The sequence below is a fragment of the Camelina sativa genome, chromosome 9, assembly GCF_030686135.1.
Source record: "Camelina sativa cultivar CO46 ecotype springtype chromosome 9, ASM3068613v1".
Lineage (NCBI taxonomy): Eukaryota > Viridiplantae > Streptophyta > Magnoliopsida > Brassicales > Brassicaceae > Camelina > Camelina sativa.
The window spans coordinates 2,918,374-2,936,153 of NC_141888.1; the positions used below are offsets into that span (position 1 = coordinate 2,918,374).

Genomic DNA, 17,780 nt, shown 5'->3' on the forward strand with positions numbered 1-17,780 from the left:
GGAACACACTGAGATAGGAAAAGAAGGGAGTCAATAACACTGTGGCGTAGAGTATTTGGTAGATCGAAATATATATAATCAACTACTTAAATAGGAGTAGATAATGAGATCTTGCAGGTTAGGAGAATCTCCAAGCAACCGGTAAATTAATTTCGGCCATTGATAACCGTCTATACGAAGCTTCAGATGTTCAAGCTGGTCGAAAACAATCCCAACAGCATATGAATGCTGCAAGCGTAACAAAAAATGACAAATAATTTATTCTCAGAGAAAAACAAAAAACTATTGTACGATTAAGAACTTGAAGTTAAGAAAACGTATAGGAAGAAAGTTACCTCTTCTCCACTGTTAGACCATACGAATAAAGAAAGACGTTTGACAGAAGAAATAGTTTCAAAAAGCTTCTCGACAGTTTGCCTAACTTTGACAGTTCAGCCCAACGGAATATGATGCTGGAGCGTGTCAAGTCTTCGCCAAGCATTTGAAAGGGACCGCCCTGAGTTGGTTCTCGCGACTCCCGTCTTGATCCATTGATAGCGTCAAAGACCTAATAACCGGATTTTTGAAGCAATTTTCTATTTTGATGGAAAACAAAAACTCGCACGCCGATCTGTATGCCTGGACTCAGGGGCGCCAAGAATCACTCCGATCATTTATCACAGATTTAAGGAAGTCGTTGTCAACGTCTCGATTCCTGACGTGGCAGCCATTGTCGCCCTCAGAAATGCACAATGGTATGAGTCCCAATTCAAGGAAGAGCTGTCTTTATCGCACGTGGAGACCATCGCCGACGCAGGGCTGCGAAGCATATCAAACTAGAAGAAGAAAAGGCCGTTAACGCCAAGAAACATGCGGCAGAAAAGAGCGTTGCGACCAAGGAGCCAACAGTCGTAGCACCTGAAACGTTACTAGGCTGAACTGCTGGAGTTACCGCCACTGACTGTGCCCGGATATCCTCCTCAATCTCTGCTGCAGTCTCAACCAGCTCTGCACGCGTAGCATAACTCTGCCCTCTACAGTGAACCCTCAAGTCATCACGTAGAGCCCTCAAAAACCTCCTGATCTGAGCCTCCTCAGACTCCATAGCCCGACCCCCATAATATAGAAGTCGACTGAACTCCAAGTCCAGCTCCCGCACTGACCGCGTCCCCTGAGATATCTGAAGGAACTGCACCTCCAACCGGTCCAATGCCTCCCTAGGGAAATACTTGCGGTTGAACTCCAAGACGAAGTCAGCCCAAGTCATCTCCCGCTGCACTCTCCTAGCAGCCACTGATCTCCACCACAACTCAGCATCACCACCTAAATAGTAGACCCCTATGTCTACCCAAAAATCCTCAGGACATCTCAGAGTATGGAAGTTACGTTCCACACTCGTCCTCCAAGCATCCGCAGCAGTAGGATCTGTACCACCCAAAAACCTCTCAGTGAACAGACCCTTCATCTCCTTGGGCATAGCCAAATAACGTCCATGCTCTCCCACATCCGCAACCACTGGCTGCCGCTCCTCCGCCACCACTGGTGGCACTACCTTAGCCTGAGCCAGTACCACTGGTGGTAACCGCTCTAACACCTGTGCTAGCATAGCCGCAAAGTCAGTACCAGGGACTCCACCCGCTGGGACTCCCACACCCGGAACCCTAGCATCACCGGCCACTGGAGCATCAACACCGCCCCCTCCTGCCACACTCACGGAATCCCCCGGAACATCCTACGACTCGCCAACACCCTCAGCTGTCACACTCTGGTCCTCGGTCTCACTAACCACTGGGACTCTGCCCCTACCACGACCACGTCCGCGTCCACGACCACGTCCGTGCCCACGACCTCGACCAGCCACAGCCTCATCTCTAACCATCTGCACTACCATGAACAGAAGGCTAAGCAAACAATTTCTATTATAACACATGAAACATAAACTCACCATGGAATCACACAATCGGCTCGAAGAGGATGTTCTAGGACTCCATGCCACACATAATTGACTAACTCACATAATCAATCAAGCATGCAAATCCCAAACATCTACAACAGAAACTTAGTGAACCCAAACCTAGAACCGCAAGGGCTCTGATACCAAAATGAAACGACCGATCCTTTTTTTTTAATAATAAATAATAAATATGTATAAATAAACTACAACTAGCGGTCCCATACCCACTAGCCACCTAACCACATTCACAATCAACAGTGGAATAATAAATACCAATATCTAATAATAAACCAATAATAATCCAATAACAACCCAATACCATAGCACAAACAATAACCAAATACCAAACAACAAGAAACAAGGAACCAGCAACCTAGCAATGTTTCTATTGACTCAACTCTAGCAACCTAGCAATGCTAGACAACATCCAATCGAGTCCCTAGAACATCCTCCTCTTCATTGCCTTGATTCCACGATCACACTTTGCCTTTACCTGCACCACAAACACAAATTGAGATGCATGAGTATTTGATAAACACTCAGTGAGGCAATCCTCCCATCTACTGGGCTATACACACAAGCAACAATGATTCCAAAGTTCCAAAACAAGCAACAAACAAACACACAAACCCGGAAATCAAACATCGTCTCGCTGGAAGGGAGGTGTCGACCGACACCAGCCAAGTGTCGACCGACACTGGCTCAATGGTGTCGATCGACACTACCCCACAGTGTCGATCGATGCCCAATTTGCTGGTGTCGACCGACACCAAGTGGTATCGATCGACACTCCCTCTGCAACTGCGATCCGCGCGAAGTCGAGAGTCGAATCTCGCTCCCAAATCTCTCCAAATCGTCCAATACTCAAAATCCAAGCCTTATACCTCCATAGGAACCTGTGTCAACCAATTCCCAGCAAGAAAACACACAAACAAGCAACAATAAGCAAGAACAAGGGAATCAAAGGCTTAGATTAGCCATGGTCATGCACTCACCTCTTTGAAGGAAGATTTAGACCAAAAGAAACGAATCCACCACTCCCAGCAACCTTCCAACACGTTCCTAGCCTTGGATCTTCAATCCCACAGCAGGATCTCACCAAAAACGCCTTGAAATCTCACAAACTCTCTCAAGAACCTTAGGAACTGTTTTTCTCCTTTCTTTTCTCTCAAACGGCGCAAGACCACCAAAAACACGACCCTAGGTCGTTTTCTTTCTTTTAAACCTCGGTCCAATGGTTTCCTTAAACCAAACCAAACCAAATCGATCAAAAATCCAATCTGGTCGAACCGGAAATAAGTGGTGTCGACGGACACCACTTGTGTCCATCGACACCCATCCCCAAAAACTAATTTTTGGTTCGCGGATGTTACAATTCTCCCCCACCAATCTAGATTCGTCCTCGAATCTCGAACAACCATCAGCCAAGGACTCCTGTGCAGCCGTCTCCACGGCCCGCACTCCTCCGACCGATCTACAGAAGGTCACCTCTAGGCGATAGACTCACGCTCCAGGCGTCATTTGCTCTCGACTTTTGGACTTTCCTTTACTCATAGGCCTAAACCTTGAGTTTTTATTGGCTCCTCATCAGACCTAAGTCTGCATGCCAAATGTTGGCTCCTCATCGGGCCTAAACCCGCATGCCATAATATATGAGGAAAATCCAACTCGTCTCTCATGTTGTCACCCTACAGCGCGCCCCCGGATCGTCATCCGAAGTCGATATACCAACCATATTCCCAAGTCACAAAGTCTCTGAATATGGCAGTACTAGGCGAACCTAAGTCCTCCAAGAGTCGCGAGCAAACGATTCTGAACACGTCTGAGTCCTATCCCTATCCAAGTTTCCTTCCCGTGGCTCGCGTAAAACATCTCAATGTCCTACCAACCACATATCCCCTCACTGGAATACCGCATGACCGCACAAGGATCATATACCTGCCACAAGGGCCGCCACTAAGGCCAAACAAAATGTCCTAAAGAGGACCGCCACCAAGACCAAACAAAATGTCCTAAAGAGGACCGCCACCAAGGCCAAACAAATGTTCTAAAGAGGACCGCCACCAAGGCCAAACAAATGTCCTAAAGAGGACCGCCACCAAGGCCAAACAAATGTCCTAAAGAGGACCGTCACAAAGACACTCTGGCTAAAAAGCCCGTCACAAAGACCATCTGTCCCGAAGGACCGTCACAAAGACCATCTGTCCCGAAGGACCGTCACAAAGACCATCTGTCCCAAAGGACCGTCACAAAGACACTCTGGCTAAACAGCCCGCCACAAAGGCCAAACAAATGTCCTAAAGAGGACCGCCACCAAGGCCAAACAAATGTCCTAAAAAGGACCGTCACAAAGACACTCTGGCTAAAAAGCCCATCACAAAGACCACACAATGTCTAAAAAGACCGCCGCACATGGCACACTGACTCAAAAGTCCGCCACTAAGGCCACACACAAGCCCCTGCAAGGCTCTCTACCGCTAAAATGGACAAATTCTAACTCCCGTAAAACTTTCCATATTTAGCACTTTCCATTTTTGGAAACTTCCACTTTTGGAAACTTCTATTTCAGAAAAATTTCCTCTAAAACCCCGCCTCACGGAAACTTTGTACCCCGAACACCACCTCATCTCGTTACTGAGTCGCATAACCAACCACCCCAAGCGACCGAGTAACAAGAGAGATAGGCTGGAATACTCCATTCCCGCTCCAGCCACGGATTACAGATGGGACCAGGCTAAACAAGCTCAAGTCGCGGCTTGCTTCTCATACCACTTCTTGAACCTTGCCTTCATCTTTGCCTCAGGCTCCCAAGTCTGCTCCTCAACACCATCACAGTCTCACAGGACTCTCATCAAAGGAATCTTCTTCTTCCGAAGTTCCTTGATCCTCCTCTCGAGAATCCTCACTGGTCTCGCCTCCAAGGTCATGTTAGGCTGAAGATCCTCAGGAATCTTAGCCAACACCTGCTCACCCTCACGGAGACACTTCCGCAACATAGACACATGGAAAACCTTATGGAATGCACGCATCACCTCAGGTAACTCCAATCTATATGCTACTGGTCCAACCCGCTCAATCACTCTGAATGGACCCATATACCTCGGACTCAACTTAGTCTCTGACAATGACCTGTTCGGACCCCGCAACATGGCCATCTTGAGGTACACTCTGTCTCCTACCTGAAACTCAAGATCTCTCCTCCTCTTATCAGCATAACTCCTCTGTCTATCCTGAACCTCTTTCATATTCAGCTTGAGAACCCGAATCTTCTCTGAGGTCTCCTGAACAAAACTAGCACCAAACATGCTCCTCTCCCCCACCTGAGTCCAGCATAATGGTGTATGACATGGTCTCCCATACAAAGCCTCATAAGGAGCCATCTTAATACTCGCCTGATAGCTGTTGTTGTAAGCAAACTCTACCAGGTTCAGGTGATCTGCCCAATGGCCACCCCAATCCAACACACACATCCTCAGCAAATCCTCCAGCGTCTGGATCGTCCTCTCAGACTATCCATCTGTCTGGGGATGATAAGTTGTACTCATATGCGACTTAGTGCCCATCTCTGCCTGAAATGCCTTCCAGAACACCGAAGTGAACTTAGAATCTCGGTCAGACACAATGCTCGCTGGCACCCCATGCAATCTGACTATCTCTCTCACATACTTCTTAGCCAAGAACGCTGCTCCATCAGTCTTCTTAATGGCCAGAAAATGTGCTGACTTAGTCAACCGGTCCATAATGACCCAAATAGCATCAAAGGTCCGTGACACTGACAATGCTACCACAAAGTCCATAGTGATCATATCCCACTTCCACTCAGGAATGGGTAGACTCTTCAGTAACCCGCCAGGAACCTGATGCTCAGCCTTCACTAGCTAACACACATCGCACCTCGAAACCCAACTAGCAACGTCCTTCTTCATCCCGACCCAATGATAGTACCTCTTGAGGTCACGGTACATCTTAGTCGCTCATGGATGAATGGACAACTTGCTCGCATGAGCCTCTCTCAGAATCTCCTGCCTCAACTCCTCATCCTTGGGCACACAAACCCGACTGTGCACCAAGATAGTACCATTTTCTGAGACCTGATACTCTGAATCCACATCCTTAGAGGCATTCACCAGCCCCAAATCCTTCTCCTGAGCCAACCGCACTCTACTCAGAAGATCTGCTCTATCTACTGCTTCTAAACCCAACGGTTCCTGTGAAACAGCACATAAGCTCAAAGCACTGGTCTCCCCTACCAGAGATTCCATCTCATGCTCTTGAGCCGAAGCTACCCTCTTCCGACTCAGAGCATCTGCAACCGTGTTAGCCTTACCAGGATGATAGGCTATCTCTAAATCATAATCCGCCACAAGCTCCATCCACCGCCTTTGTCTCAAATTCAGCTCAGGCTGAGTGAATATATACTTTAGGCTCTTATGATCTGTAAACACCTGTACCTTTGCACCATAAAGATAAGATCTCTAAATCTTCAGGGCAAAAACTACAGCACCCATCTCCAAATCATGAGTAGGATAGTTGCCTTCATGCACCCGCAACTGCCGTGAAGCATAGGCAATCACCTTCCCATGCTGTATCAGAACACACCCCAAACCAACTCTAGATGCATCTGTATAAACCACATAGGGTTCTCCCTGCTCAGGCAAAGCCAACACTGGCGCAGTAGTCAACATCTCCTTCAGGCTTGCAAAGCCTTCCTCACACTCTTCTGACCAGACCAAAGGAACATCCTTCCCTGTCAACTTGGTCATATGACGTGCTCTGCTAGCAAACCCCTGCACAAATCTCCTGTAGTAACCTGCCAATCCAAGGAAACTTCTGATCTCTGTGGCATTCTGCGGTCTAGGCCAATCTCTGATAGCCTGAATCTTCTCTGGATCCACAGAAACCCCCTCTGCATAAACAATGTGACCCAGAAAGCCCATCTCACGCTGCCAAAAACTGCACTTGCTCAACTTAGCAAACAACTTCTGCTCCCGCAGCTTCTCCATAACTGCCCTCAAATGCACTGCATGCTCCTCAGGACTCTTAGAATAAACCAGAATATCGTCGATGAAAATGATGACAGACACATCCAGAAACTCCTGAAACACGATGTTCATCAATCTCATAAACTCTGCTGGCGCGTTAGTCAATCCAAAAGGCATCACCACAAACTCATAGTGTCATACCTCGTCCTGAAAGCAGTCTTCCTCACATCTGCCTCATCTATCGGTATCTGATGATAACCCGATGCCAGATCTACCTTGGAGAACCAAGTAGCACCCCTCAACTGATCCAACAACTCATCGATCCTAGGAAGAGGGTACTTGTTGAATCCCCGATAATCAATACACAACCTGAAACTCCCATCCTTCTTCTTCACAAGCAACACCGGCGCTCCCCACGGTGATACACTAGGACGGATGAATCCCTTACTCAACAGATCCTCTAGCTGCTTCTTCAGCTCTACCATCTCTTTTGGAGCCATTCTATAAGGAGCCTTGGATAACGGTGTCGTCCCCGGTTCCAGTTCAATGGTAAAAGGATTCGACCGAGATGGTGGTAATCCCTGCAAGGACTGAAACACATCCTCAAACACATCCTCAAACTCCTCCACTACCGGAATACCGCTAACCGTAGACTTCCCCACTGACTCTGGCATAGATATAGTAACCAGATAAGCCTCACGGCCCTTTTCGATCATCTTCCCAGCCTGAATGGCTGAGATCACGAGACTCCCCGAAGTCGGTCTAATACCCTGAAAAACCAATTTCCCTCCTGAACGCTCAAACTCCACTCTACCCCGGTGGCAATCCAAATGCACCCTATGCCGATGCAACCAATCCATCCCGGGAATAATATCATACAGCTCCACTGGACTGATAAGCAAATCTGCTGGCCACGACTCTCCTGCGATCTGAATATCAATTCTTCTGGCTCATCCAATCACTCTCATGAACTCGCCTCCCGCAACTCTGATAACTCCTGCACGCTCTCCAGGATCCCCGCTGATCCCCGCACACTCTGCGCACTCTAGAGTAATGAAGCTATGAGAAGCTCCAAAATCAAACATAACATGGGACTTAAACCCGCCCACCAACAAGGTCCCTACACAAACCTCATGTGTTGAGAACCTAACACTTTATCACAGGAAACATAAAATCTGACCCTACTAAATTCACAAAGATTAAGTACTAGAAATTATACCTGTGATCGCCCCGGCACTGGTTCCACCAGTCTCTACTGTCGTGTAAGCACGTGGCGTCTGCTCAATCCGTGCCACCTGCTGACCTCCAGGCTGCACCTGCTGCAACGCTGCCACTACTGCCGGCTGCAACTTGGGACAAAAAGGCCTGATGTGCCCTGTCTCCCTACAATGATAACATACCCGAGGTCCTGTCGTCGGAACACTCCTCTTGGGACAACTAGCAACCCTGTGATCCTTGCTCCCACAACTGAAGCAACCCGCACCACTCGGCTCCTGCGTAGCCTCCCACTTCCTCTTGGTTCCCTGAGCATGCCTACTGCCCCTGCTAGAACCACCCTGCTACTGAGCCTTACTAGGCTGAACTGCTGGAGCTACCGCCACTGACTGTGCCCGGATATCCTCCTCAATCTCTGCTGCAGTCTCAACCAGCTCTGCACGCGTAGCATAACTCCGCCCTCTACAGTGAACCCTCAAGTCATCACGTAGAGCCCTCAAAAACCTCCTGATCTGAGCCTCCTCAGACTCCATAGCCTGACCCCCATAACATAGAAGTCGACTGAACTCCAAGTCCAGCTCCCGCACTGACCGCGTCCCCTGAGATATCTGAAGGAACTGCACCTCCAACTAGTCCAATGCCTCCCTAGGGAAATACTTGCGGTTGAACTCCAAGACGAAGTCAGCCCAAGTCATCTCCCGCTGCACTCTCCTAGCAGCCACTGATCTCCACCACAACTCAGCATCACCACCCAAATAGTAGACCCCTATGTCTACCCAAAACTCCTCAGGACATCTCAGAGTATGGAAGTTACGTTCCACACTCGTCCTCCAAGCATCCGCAGCAGTAGGATCTGTACCACCCAAAAACCTCTCAGTGAACAGACCCTTCATCTCCTTGAGCATAGCCAAATAACGTCCATGCTCTCCCACATCCGCAACCACTGGCTGCCGCTCCTCCGCCACCACTGGTGGCACTACCTGAGCCTGAGCCGGTACCACTGGTGGTTACCGCTCTAACACCTGTGCTAGCATAGCCGCAAAGTCAGTACCAAGGACTCCACCCGCTGGGACTCCCACACCCGGAACCCTAGCATCACCGGCCACTGGAGCATCAACACCGCCCCCACCTGCCACACTCACGGAATCCCCCGGAACATCCTGCGACTCGCCAACACCCTCAGCTGTCACACTCTGGTCCTCGGTCTCACTAACCACTGGGACTCTGCCCCTACCACGACCACGTCTGCGTCCACGACCACGTCCGCGCCCACGACCTCGACCAGCCACAGCCTCATCTCTAACCATCTGCACTACCATGAACAGAAGGCTAAGCAAACAATTTCTATTATAACACATGAAACATAAACTCACCGTGGAATCACACAATCGGCTCGAAGAGGATGTTCTAGGACTCCATGCCACACACAATTGACTTACTCACATAATCAATCAAGCATGCAAATCCCAAACATCTACAACAGAAACTTAGTGAACCCAAACCTAGAACCGTAAGGGCTCTGATACCAAAATGAAACGACCGACCCTTTTTTTTTTTAATAATAAATAATAAATATATATAAATAAACTACAACTAGTGGTCTCATACTCACTAGCCACCTAACCACATTCACAATCAACAGCGGAATAATAAATACCAATATCCAATAATAAACTAATAATAATCCAATAACAACCCAATACCATAGCACAAGCAATAACCAAATACCAAACAACAAGAAACAAGGAACCAGCAACCTAGCAATGTTTCTATTGACTCAACTCTAGCAACCTAGCAATGCCAGACAACATCCAATCGAGTCCCTAGAACATCCTCCTCTTCATTGCCTTGATTCCACGATCACACTTTGCCTTTACCTGCACCACAAACACAAATTGAGATGCATGAGTATTTGATAAACACTCAGTGAGGCAATTCTCCCATCTACTGGGCTATACACACAAGCAACAATGATTCCAAAGTTCCAAAACAAGCAACAAACAAACACACAAACCCGGAAATCAAACATCGTCTCGCTGGAAGGGAGGTGTCGACCGACACCAGCCTAGTGTCGACCAACACTGGCTCAATGGTGTCGATCGACACTACCCCACAGTGTCGATCGATGCCCAATTTGCTGGTGTCGACTGACACCAAGTGGTATCGATCGACACTCCCTCTGCAACTGCGATCCGCGCGAAGTCGAGAGTCGAATCTTGCTCCCAAATCTCCTCCAAATCGTCCAATACTCAAAATCCAAGCCTTATACCTCCATAGGAACCTGTGTCAACCAATTCCCAGCAAGAAAACACACAAACAAGCAACAACAAGCAAGAACAAGGGAATCAAAGGCTTAGATTAGCCATGATCATGCACTCACCTCTTTGAAGGAAGATTTAGACCAAAAGAAACGAATCCAACACTCCCAGCAACCTTCCAACACGTTCCTAGCCTTGGATCTTCAATCCCACAGCAGGATCTCACCAAAAATGCCTTGAAATCTCACAAACTCTCTCAAGAACCTTAGGAACTGTTTTTCTCCTTTCTTTTTCTCTCAAACGGCGTAAGACCACCAAAAACACGACCCTAGGTCGTTTTCTTTCTTTTAAACCTCGGTCCAATGGTTTCCTTAAATCAAACCGAACCAAATCGATCAAAACTCCAATCTGGTCGAACCGGAAATAAGTGGTGTCGACGGACACCACCTTGGTGTCCATCGACACCCATCCCCAAAAACAAATTTTTGGTTCGCGGATGTTACATCACCGAAGGTCGAGCACGTCGAACCCATTTTTTAGTGTTTATTAATTGTTTTCTTTTTATTTTTCAACTCAAAAAATCTTATAACATCAGAAAAAATCTTGGTTACGTAAAATCTTAATTGTTTCACGTAAATATATGATAGAGATATTTTTCAACAATATTTCAAAACAATAATAAATCTTATAAAACGATTTTATTTTTTTATAACCCAATAGTTTTGAAATTATTTTAACATAATTCATTTATTGTTTCAGAAATCTTAGAAAACGATAATAAACTATTTAGAACAATTACAAAACTTAATTTTATTGATAAAACTAAGATTAAATATATGCATCTCTAAATTGTTTAATAATGATATATATATTTTAAAACTAAGATACAACATTGTATCATGTAGCCAAAACGTGTTGAATTCATATTATAAAACTAAGTAAATGTAACTATCTATACATTTCCATGTGCTAACTATCTAGAATGAAATATTCTTTAGTCAAGATATACTCATTATAGTTGCCTTTTTAATTGTTTTCTTTTATTTTCAACACATTACTTATATAATATATTAAGAATTGTTTAACTTTTAAACAATGAAGAGGCTTAAATCATGATTTCAACAGATTTTTTCCTTTGTTTGATTAAAAATTATCAAAATCATAACAAGGTATCAAAAGTATAGTGTTTCCAATTTTACATAAGTTAATGCTTTTTATTTTGAACCTAATCCGTATTAATAGAATTTATACAAAAAATAATTCAGAATACATTTATTCATAAATCAACTCAGAAAATTGAAATTTTATAATAAAGATATTTTAATCAATTAAAATTAAAAAACCTACTTTTGTCAATAGTATCAGTAAAACAATTATTCATAACATTAATATTAGATTATAACATATGATATTTGAATAACTAGAAATCCAATCTTTCTTACACATAATTTTAACCTTAATCTCAAATTTTTTACTAGAAAATCGTAAATAATAGTTATGATCAATCATAATATTATTTTGATCATTCGAAATAAAAATAAAAATAATTATCCACAGAAAACTGTTAAACCTCCACTATCTAAACAGTGCGGGTTACAATTTTTTTTTAGAAATGTTTTTACAATTGATGATCTAATTTTCAAAAAGATTTTGCTCATTCACAAATTAATTCAAAATTTGAGAGGATTTGATATATATAATTTAATATAATGAGGTGATTAATATATCGACTAAATTCTCTATCGTATGAGAGGTAATATATTGTCCTGTCACATTATTCAAAACTTATATATATTTTACGGGTTAACTTATTTGATACTTATAAATATTCAAAATTTATGATTTTGCACTGAGATCGAGTTTTAGTAACAAAAATATTTTGTTATACTTCATTCTACCTCCCACTCATATATATAATTTTCTTGCACTTTATTTAATTTTTTACGGTGACTCAATACCGCTACAAACTGTAAATCGAATCACAAGTAAATAAGGGTTTTCTTGATTCTACGAATTCTAAAAAAATTAAGCAATTATACCCAAAACCTAATAATGGTAAGTCATTAAGTTTATTTTACCTACTATAGTCTAAACAGAAGTGTGAAACTAAGTAAATTAAATTTATAAATTATAAAATACGTAGAATAAATCAAATAAAGATAATACTATTATTTTGTAACTAATAAATCAAAATTTACATAAATATTTTTCCGCACTGTGCAGTGCTTGTATTTTTATGTTATCATCTAGCTAATTATGTACTATTGTATGCTTGTATTTCTTTTTATTCATCATGATCTGCTGCCTAATAAAAACCAAGTGAAAACGCATGGCTCCAAAAGATTTATTTATCTAGAAAGATCTTATTGGTTGATAAGGAAGGCAACTGAGAGAAAGAAAATGCATAGATTAAATAGAAATACTGTAGGGAACACCCATTCCTGTAACACCACACTTAGAGGTGGGCTTCAAAAGCTCATAATTAACTACACCAGCTCCCGCTCTATTCTTTAGAGAAAGGGTCACGTTTCTCTCATCTATCACTCCTTCTAGATATTGGAGCCTGCCTTTGAAACGTTCATAAGCAGCATAGATGATAGGTTCGTTGGCCCAAGATGCTTCTGGGTGTTCTCCGATGTACTCTTCATCAGGTGAATGAGCTGATAAAAGATCCAAAGTTCCCATCACTAACGTCGCTTGTTTCTGCGATGGGTATGTACTAAGCATCACTTTTTCTGGCGCCTCATAGAACTCCTTTAGCTCTTCATTTGTTGGTTGTTCCACAGGCATTTTTATCCTTGTTGTGGTTGGTCGGTTGGGAAAGTATCCTCCATATCCATACTGTCCAAAATTCACAGCTGCATGGTGACCTGAGGCGACCCACGCAATCGTCGTTACCACATTAATCAAGTCATCTTGTGTTTCGAGGACAGGCCACCAAGGTTCGTTTTTCTTGTCTTCGTGCCCTACGTTCCGCACTTCACTCCACCATCCTTGGAGTTCCTCGTCTGACATGATCAGTCCTGCATCTGGATAATAGTATTTCACATAGTCTGTCACCCATTCCTTAATTGCATCCCACAATATTAGACCGTCATTTGCAAATGGGTAGTCTGGTATCGTCAAGCGTACTCCATGTTTTGCAGTCTCATCTTCCTCAGCCATCCCCCTTATACCACAAATGTTTTATGTAAAAAGACTTTAACTAGCTTTGTAAAAAAAAAAAAAAATTGCGTGGTGATGTATAAAATTTTTAAAATATATATAAAAAAAACCTTCTGATGAGATCGGCAGGTAAGCCTTCCATGTCAAACCTCCATAGTTTATCATAGACGTCTGAACTTAGCTCTATTGAATATTTCCCGGGCCAAAAACAAGTTTCAATGATTCCACCTGCATTGATAAGACTTTGGCGTGCACGAGCGTTGATCTCCATGGTGTAGCGGAAATGAGGATGCAAAAGCCTGTAGATGGGATGCATGGCACTTAGCTGTCTGTTTGCAGCTATTATGTATGGCTCCATACAGCAGTGAGTCCTCAACCTGTATATTTAACCATATCTTTACTAGTTAGTAGTTACTATGTCTTCACATGCATGTAATGTAATAAATTTTTTTTTTTAAATGTAAATAACGGAAAATATTATATCTATTCTCTTAATGAAAAACAGTATATATGAGAGGATCATCTATTTTGAAATAAAAGAGTGATTTTAATACCAATGGGAAATAAGCTGATGATAACCAGCATCATGAGAAGTAACATGAGTCTTAGCAAGACTCCATAGCCAGCATGAGGTAGCATCATAGCCTGGAGTGAAGACTTGCTTCCATTGAGGCTTGTTGATATTTTGTGGACAAGTCAACTCAATGGCAACAGGCCTCAATGTGCTATCATCGCTGAGGAAGAATAGTGTTCGAGAAGCATATAAGGTGGTATTATTTAACTCTCTCACTTTGTTCACATACGGTAGAAGCAAATCGTGATAATCCAGCGTAAACAGTCTCTTATTCTTTAAAGCCTGTATGCATTACATGATACATTTGATGATTCGTTCAAGAAATTTTCCATATACACAGTAACATGTTAATAATCTTACCTCATCAAAAGACATGATTCCTTTAAGTTCTCTTTCCACGACATCCGAAGTAATGAGTGAGGTGGGATCACCATAAATGGCTGGGTCTAGTTTGCTTTTCAACGGCCACTCCTGGATTACAAAGATCATCTAATGGTTAGATCTACTTTTTACTCTAAATAGATTGGAAGTTTGCGTTATTGGAACAACCGTGTACTTTAAAATTTTTAAAATTAAAATCATTTACTTTTAGGAAAAAATTCCAAAAAAATACAACTAATTTTTATTTGAACATTTAATACCTAATATTTATTTATTGGAATGAAAATACATAAAATATTAAATTGGTGCCAAATAAAACATTATCTTTAAATTGTTGGTAGATTCCAACCCGGGAACAGCCATTACGGACCGGCGTTGTATTTAAATCACACATGGTTAATTAGATATATACAGCCTGTTTACATTATCTTCTTGAGATATTGTCTTAGTCTAACTGTAATGTCTGAGTTTCACAACTATCTGAATCCGGATTCAACTCCTCCTATCCTCCTCCATTTTTTTGGATTTCATATCTACAACAACTAGGGACAATCGCGGTGGTGGACTTAACCGAGAAGGATGGCGGCTCTGGTCGTAGTAGTTTTTCAACATAGGAGGAGCATTGTGTTAAGCAATGAGGAGGTAGAAGAAGGAGATGGCGAATGGAGGAAAAAAAAACTAAATGAAGAGATGGAAGGACTCCAACCTTGGTTTAGTCGTTAAAAAGACAACACATTGCCAGTAGACTAAGTCCATACATTCTAGAAATAATGTAAATAGTTTATATATATCTATTTAACTAGGTGTGATTGATATCTACCACTGGCTAGTAAATGATATCTACGTTCTGTTCAGTCCCGTGTACTTTTATTCCGATTTAATATTTCATGTATTTTTATTCCAACCATAAAGTATTAGGTATTAAACATGCAAACAAAAATTAACTGGATTTTTTTTGGGAATTTTCCTTTTACTTTTATGTTTTTTTTTTGTCGAAAATTTGGAAATATTCAATCAAATTACTAATATTATTAAATAAATGTGGAATAGAAATAAAACTTCATTAGAATACATAAATAGAAAAGTGAATAACTAGTACTTCACTTTGTAATCAGCATCACTAATATATTATCACACAAATGATTTATTTTTGGTAGCTATTATCCCACAAATGATTAAATGATCAATTTTGTACTCTAAAAACAGAGAAATGAATAGTTCTATTTCACTCTAATTTTAGATATGGCTATTGCTTTAATGGAACAAGCGGAACAGAACTTATTAGTTAAAGACGTATGTAGCTTACTTGAACTAGCTGAATGCTATAGGGATTAAGGCCTGCAAGTGTCTGGCGAGCAAACTCATCGTCTCGTAACCATGAAAACCTATCATCTGAATCAATATTGGAAAGTGAGTTACATTGTAGGCTAGAGAGTATATATATAGTTGGAATAATATAATGGATCGCGACTAAAAAGGGTAGGTACTCTTAATGAGAACTGGGGCATCAAACTGGGGAATATCATCGCTAGCTTCAATACAAGCTCTGATGAGTCTCGGGAGATATTGTAAAAAGTCAGCATCCTTAGGAATATCGATGCTTTCTTCAAAAAGATTTTCAATGGCCTTGAAGTGTGGAAAAGGCAAATGGGGATAAGACAGAGACTCTAGCTGTGGGAGCACGGAGGGAAGAGCTGCCAAGATGGCACTGGCTGTGAATGAAGTGCCCTTAGCTATAGAGAACTCCTCGTCTCTCGGTACATAGAAATTAACCCCGTCGCGGTAGCGTTGCTCTGAGGAGGGGTCAGAATCGCAACGTTTGCGACCAGTTTTGCAACGCCTTGGATACGGATGTGATAGGCTTCCAATTACCGGACGAGCAAGTTCAGGATAATTGTCAGGGTCTCCCAAATCGTTGTACGTGTCATAGTCGTAAACACGCTCATGCATGGTAAATTCACCAACTTGCTCGCGATTCTTTCCTTGTAAGGTATCTAGCTCCTCTTTTCGAAACCGTTTAAGAGGCTCCGGGGTTTGGTAAGGCAAGTAGGATTTGTTGGAGAAGAATATCCGCATGGCTGGATCAACGGACTTCGGGGCCACCCATGAGTTACATGTAAACGTAACGAACCCGTCTGGTAACTCAAGCTCCATATCCGTGAGGAATATCTCTTTATGGTATTGATTTTGAACCCTAATAGCCCCCACGGTTCCAAAGTCTTCAGGCACCTCAAACACGCACTCGTACTTCTCATAAGGGACTTTAGACCATACACGTTGTGCGTAGTCTTTTACCGGATCCTTCTCCATCCCTGTCACTGACATATGTATACTTGGATAACATTATTTATTCATAGATATCCTCTAGATGTGCTACCTAGCTCCTTATTTTCAAAAATTAATGTATGATTATTCATGTGCTAACGCATCTTGTAATGTTACTAACAAAAATAATTCATGTCTCTAGTACTGGTTGAGAAGCACATGCGTAGGCGAACTTTTTTTTTTAAGGCCTCTAGTTCTGTCACAAATGCTTATAATATCCATTTACTTTAAACTTAAATTTAAAATAAAACCAGTTAACGGAAGGAAAAAAAAAAACTATGTACTCACGCGGGTCCATCTCGGTGCTAAAAAGCTCGACAAGTAGAGATCTGTCACCGATATCAGGCTGATCAGCTACGCCATGCAGCAACGATTCTTGGGCAGATATAAATCCCTTTACTTTGATTTTCGTAACGGACTTTTTCACTATTTCACCAATCTTTTCAATATTAAATCGTGAGGCAGTGACCTTCCATCGTCCTCTGAGGTTTGGACGAGGAAGCTTGTCTCGACGTCCTGAGGAGATGGGGTTGATGAGTGCAGGTGGTTCAGGGAACAGAGGACTGAGACTCTTTGCTACGTTCAAGGGCAGAAAACTCGAGGACGACTCTCTACAAAACATTTTTTTTTTATCTCTTCTATATTGCTTGCATACCTCTTTATCTCCACTGCATCTATTTATACCAGTTTGAAAAATATATTTTTAATACAGCTGTATTTGATAAAACAGACACGAGTATATGTTTTGATAAATGAATACACAACGTTTCAAAAACTTGAAGAGAATGGTACTGTGCTACATTAATGTAGCGTAGGACATTAATGTGACACAGAGGTCCACCGGGTGAAAGTGATGGACTTCTATTGCAATCTTAAACAGTATCTAAAACAAGGCAAACAAGATCAACAAATATCTCTAAAACTTATGCTGTTAAGCTTGTTGTCAA

The 17,780-nt window shown here is 42.6% G+C and overlaps 1 protein-coding gene across 1 annotated transcript; it reads right to left on the reverse strand.

The window, feature by feature from the left end:
- Positions 1-12,718: 12,718 nt before the first annotated feature.
- Positions 12,719-17,662, reverse strand: LOC104710269 (lipoxygenase 2, chloroplastic-like). The gene is made up of 7 exons (XM_010426849.2): positions 17,122-17,662; positions 15,996-16,826; positions 15,815-15,900; positions 14,488-14,598; positions 14,108-14,409; positions 13,664-13,930; positions 12,719-13,557 (listed from the first exon to the last, which is right to left on the reverse strand). The coding sequence occupies exons 1-7, from the start codon at positions 17,453-17,455 to the stop codon at positions 12,798-12,800; spliced, it is 2,691 nt and encodes an 896-aa protein (XP_010425151.1). The 5' UTR covers positions 17,456-17,662; the 3' UTR covers positions 12,719-12,797.
- Positions 17,663-17,780: the final 118 nt, after the last annotated feature.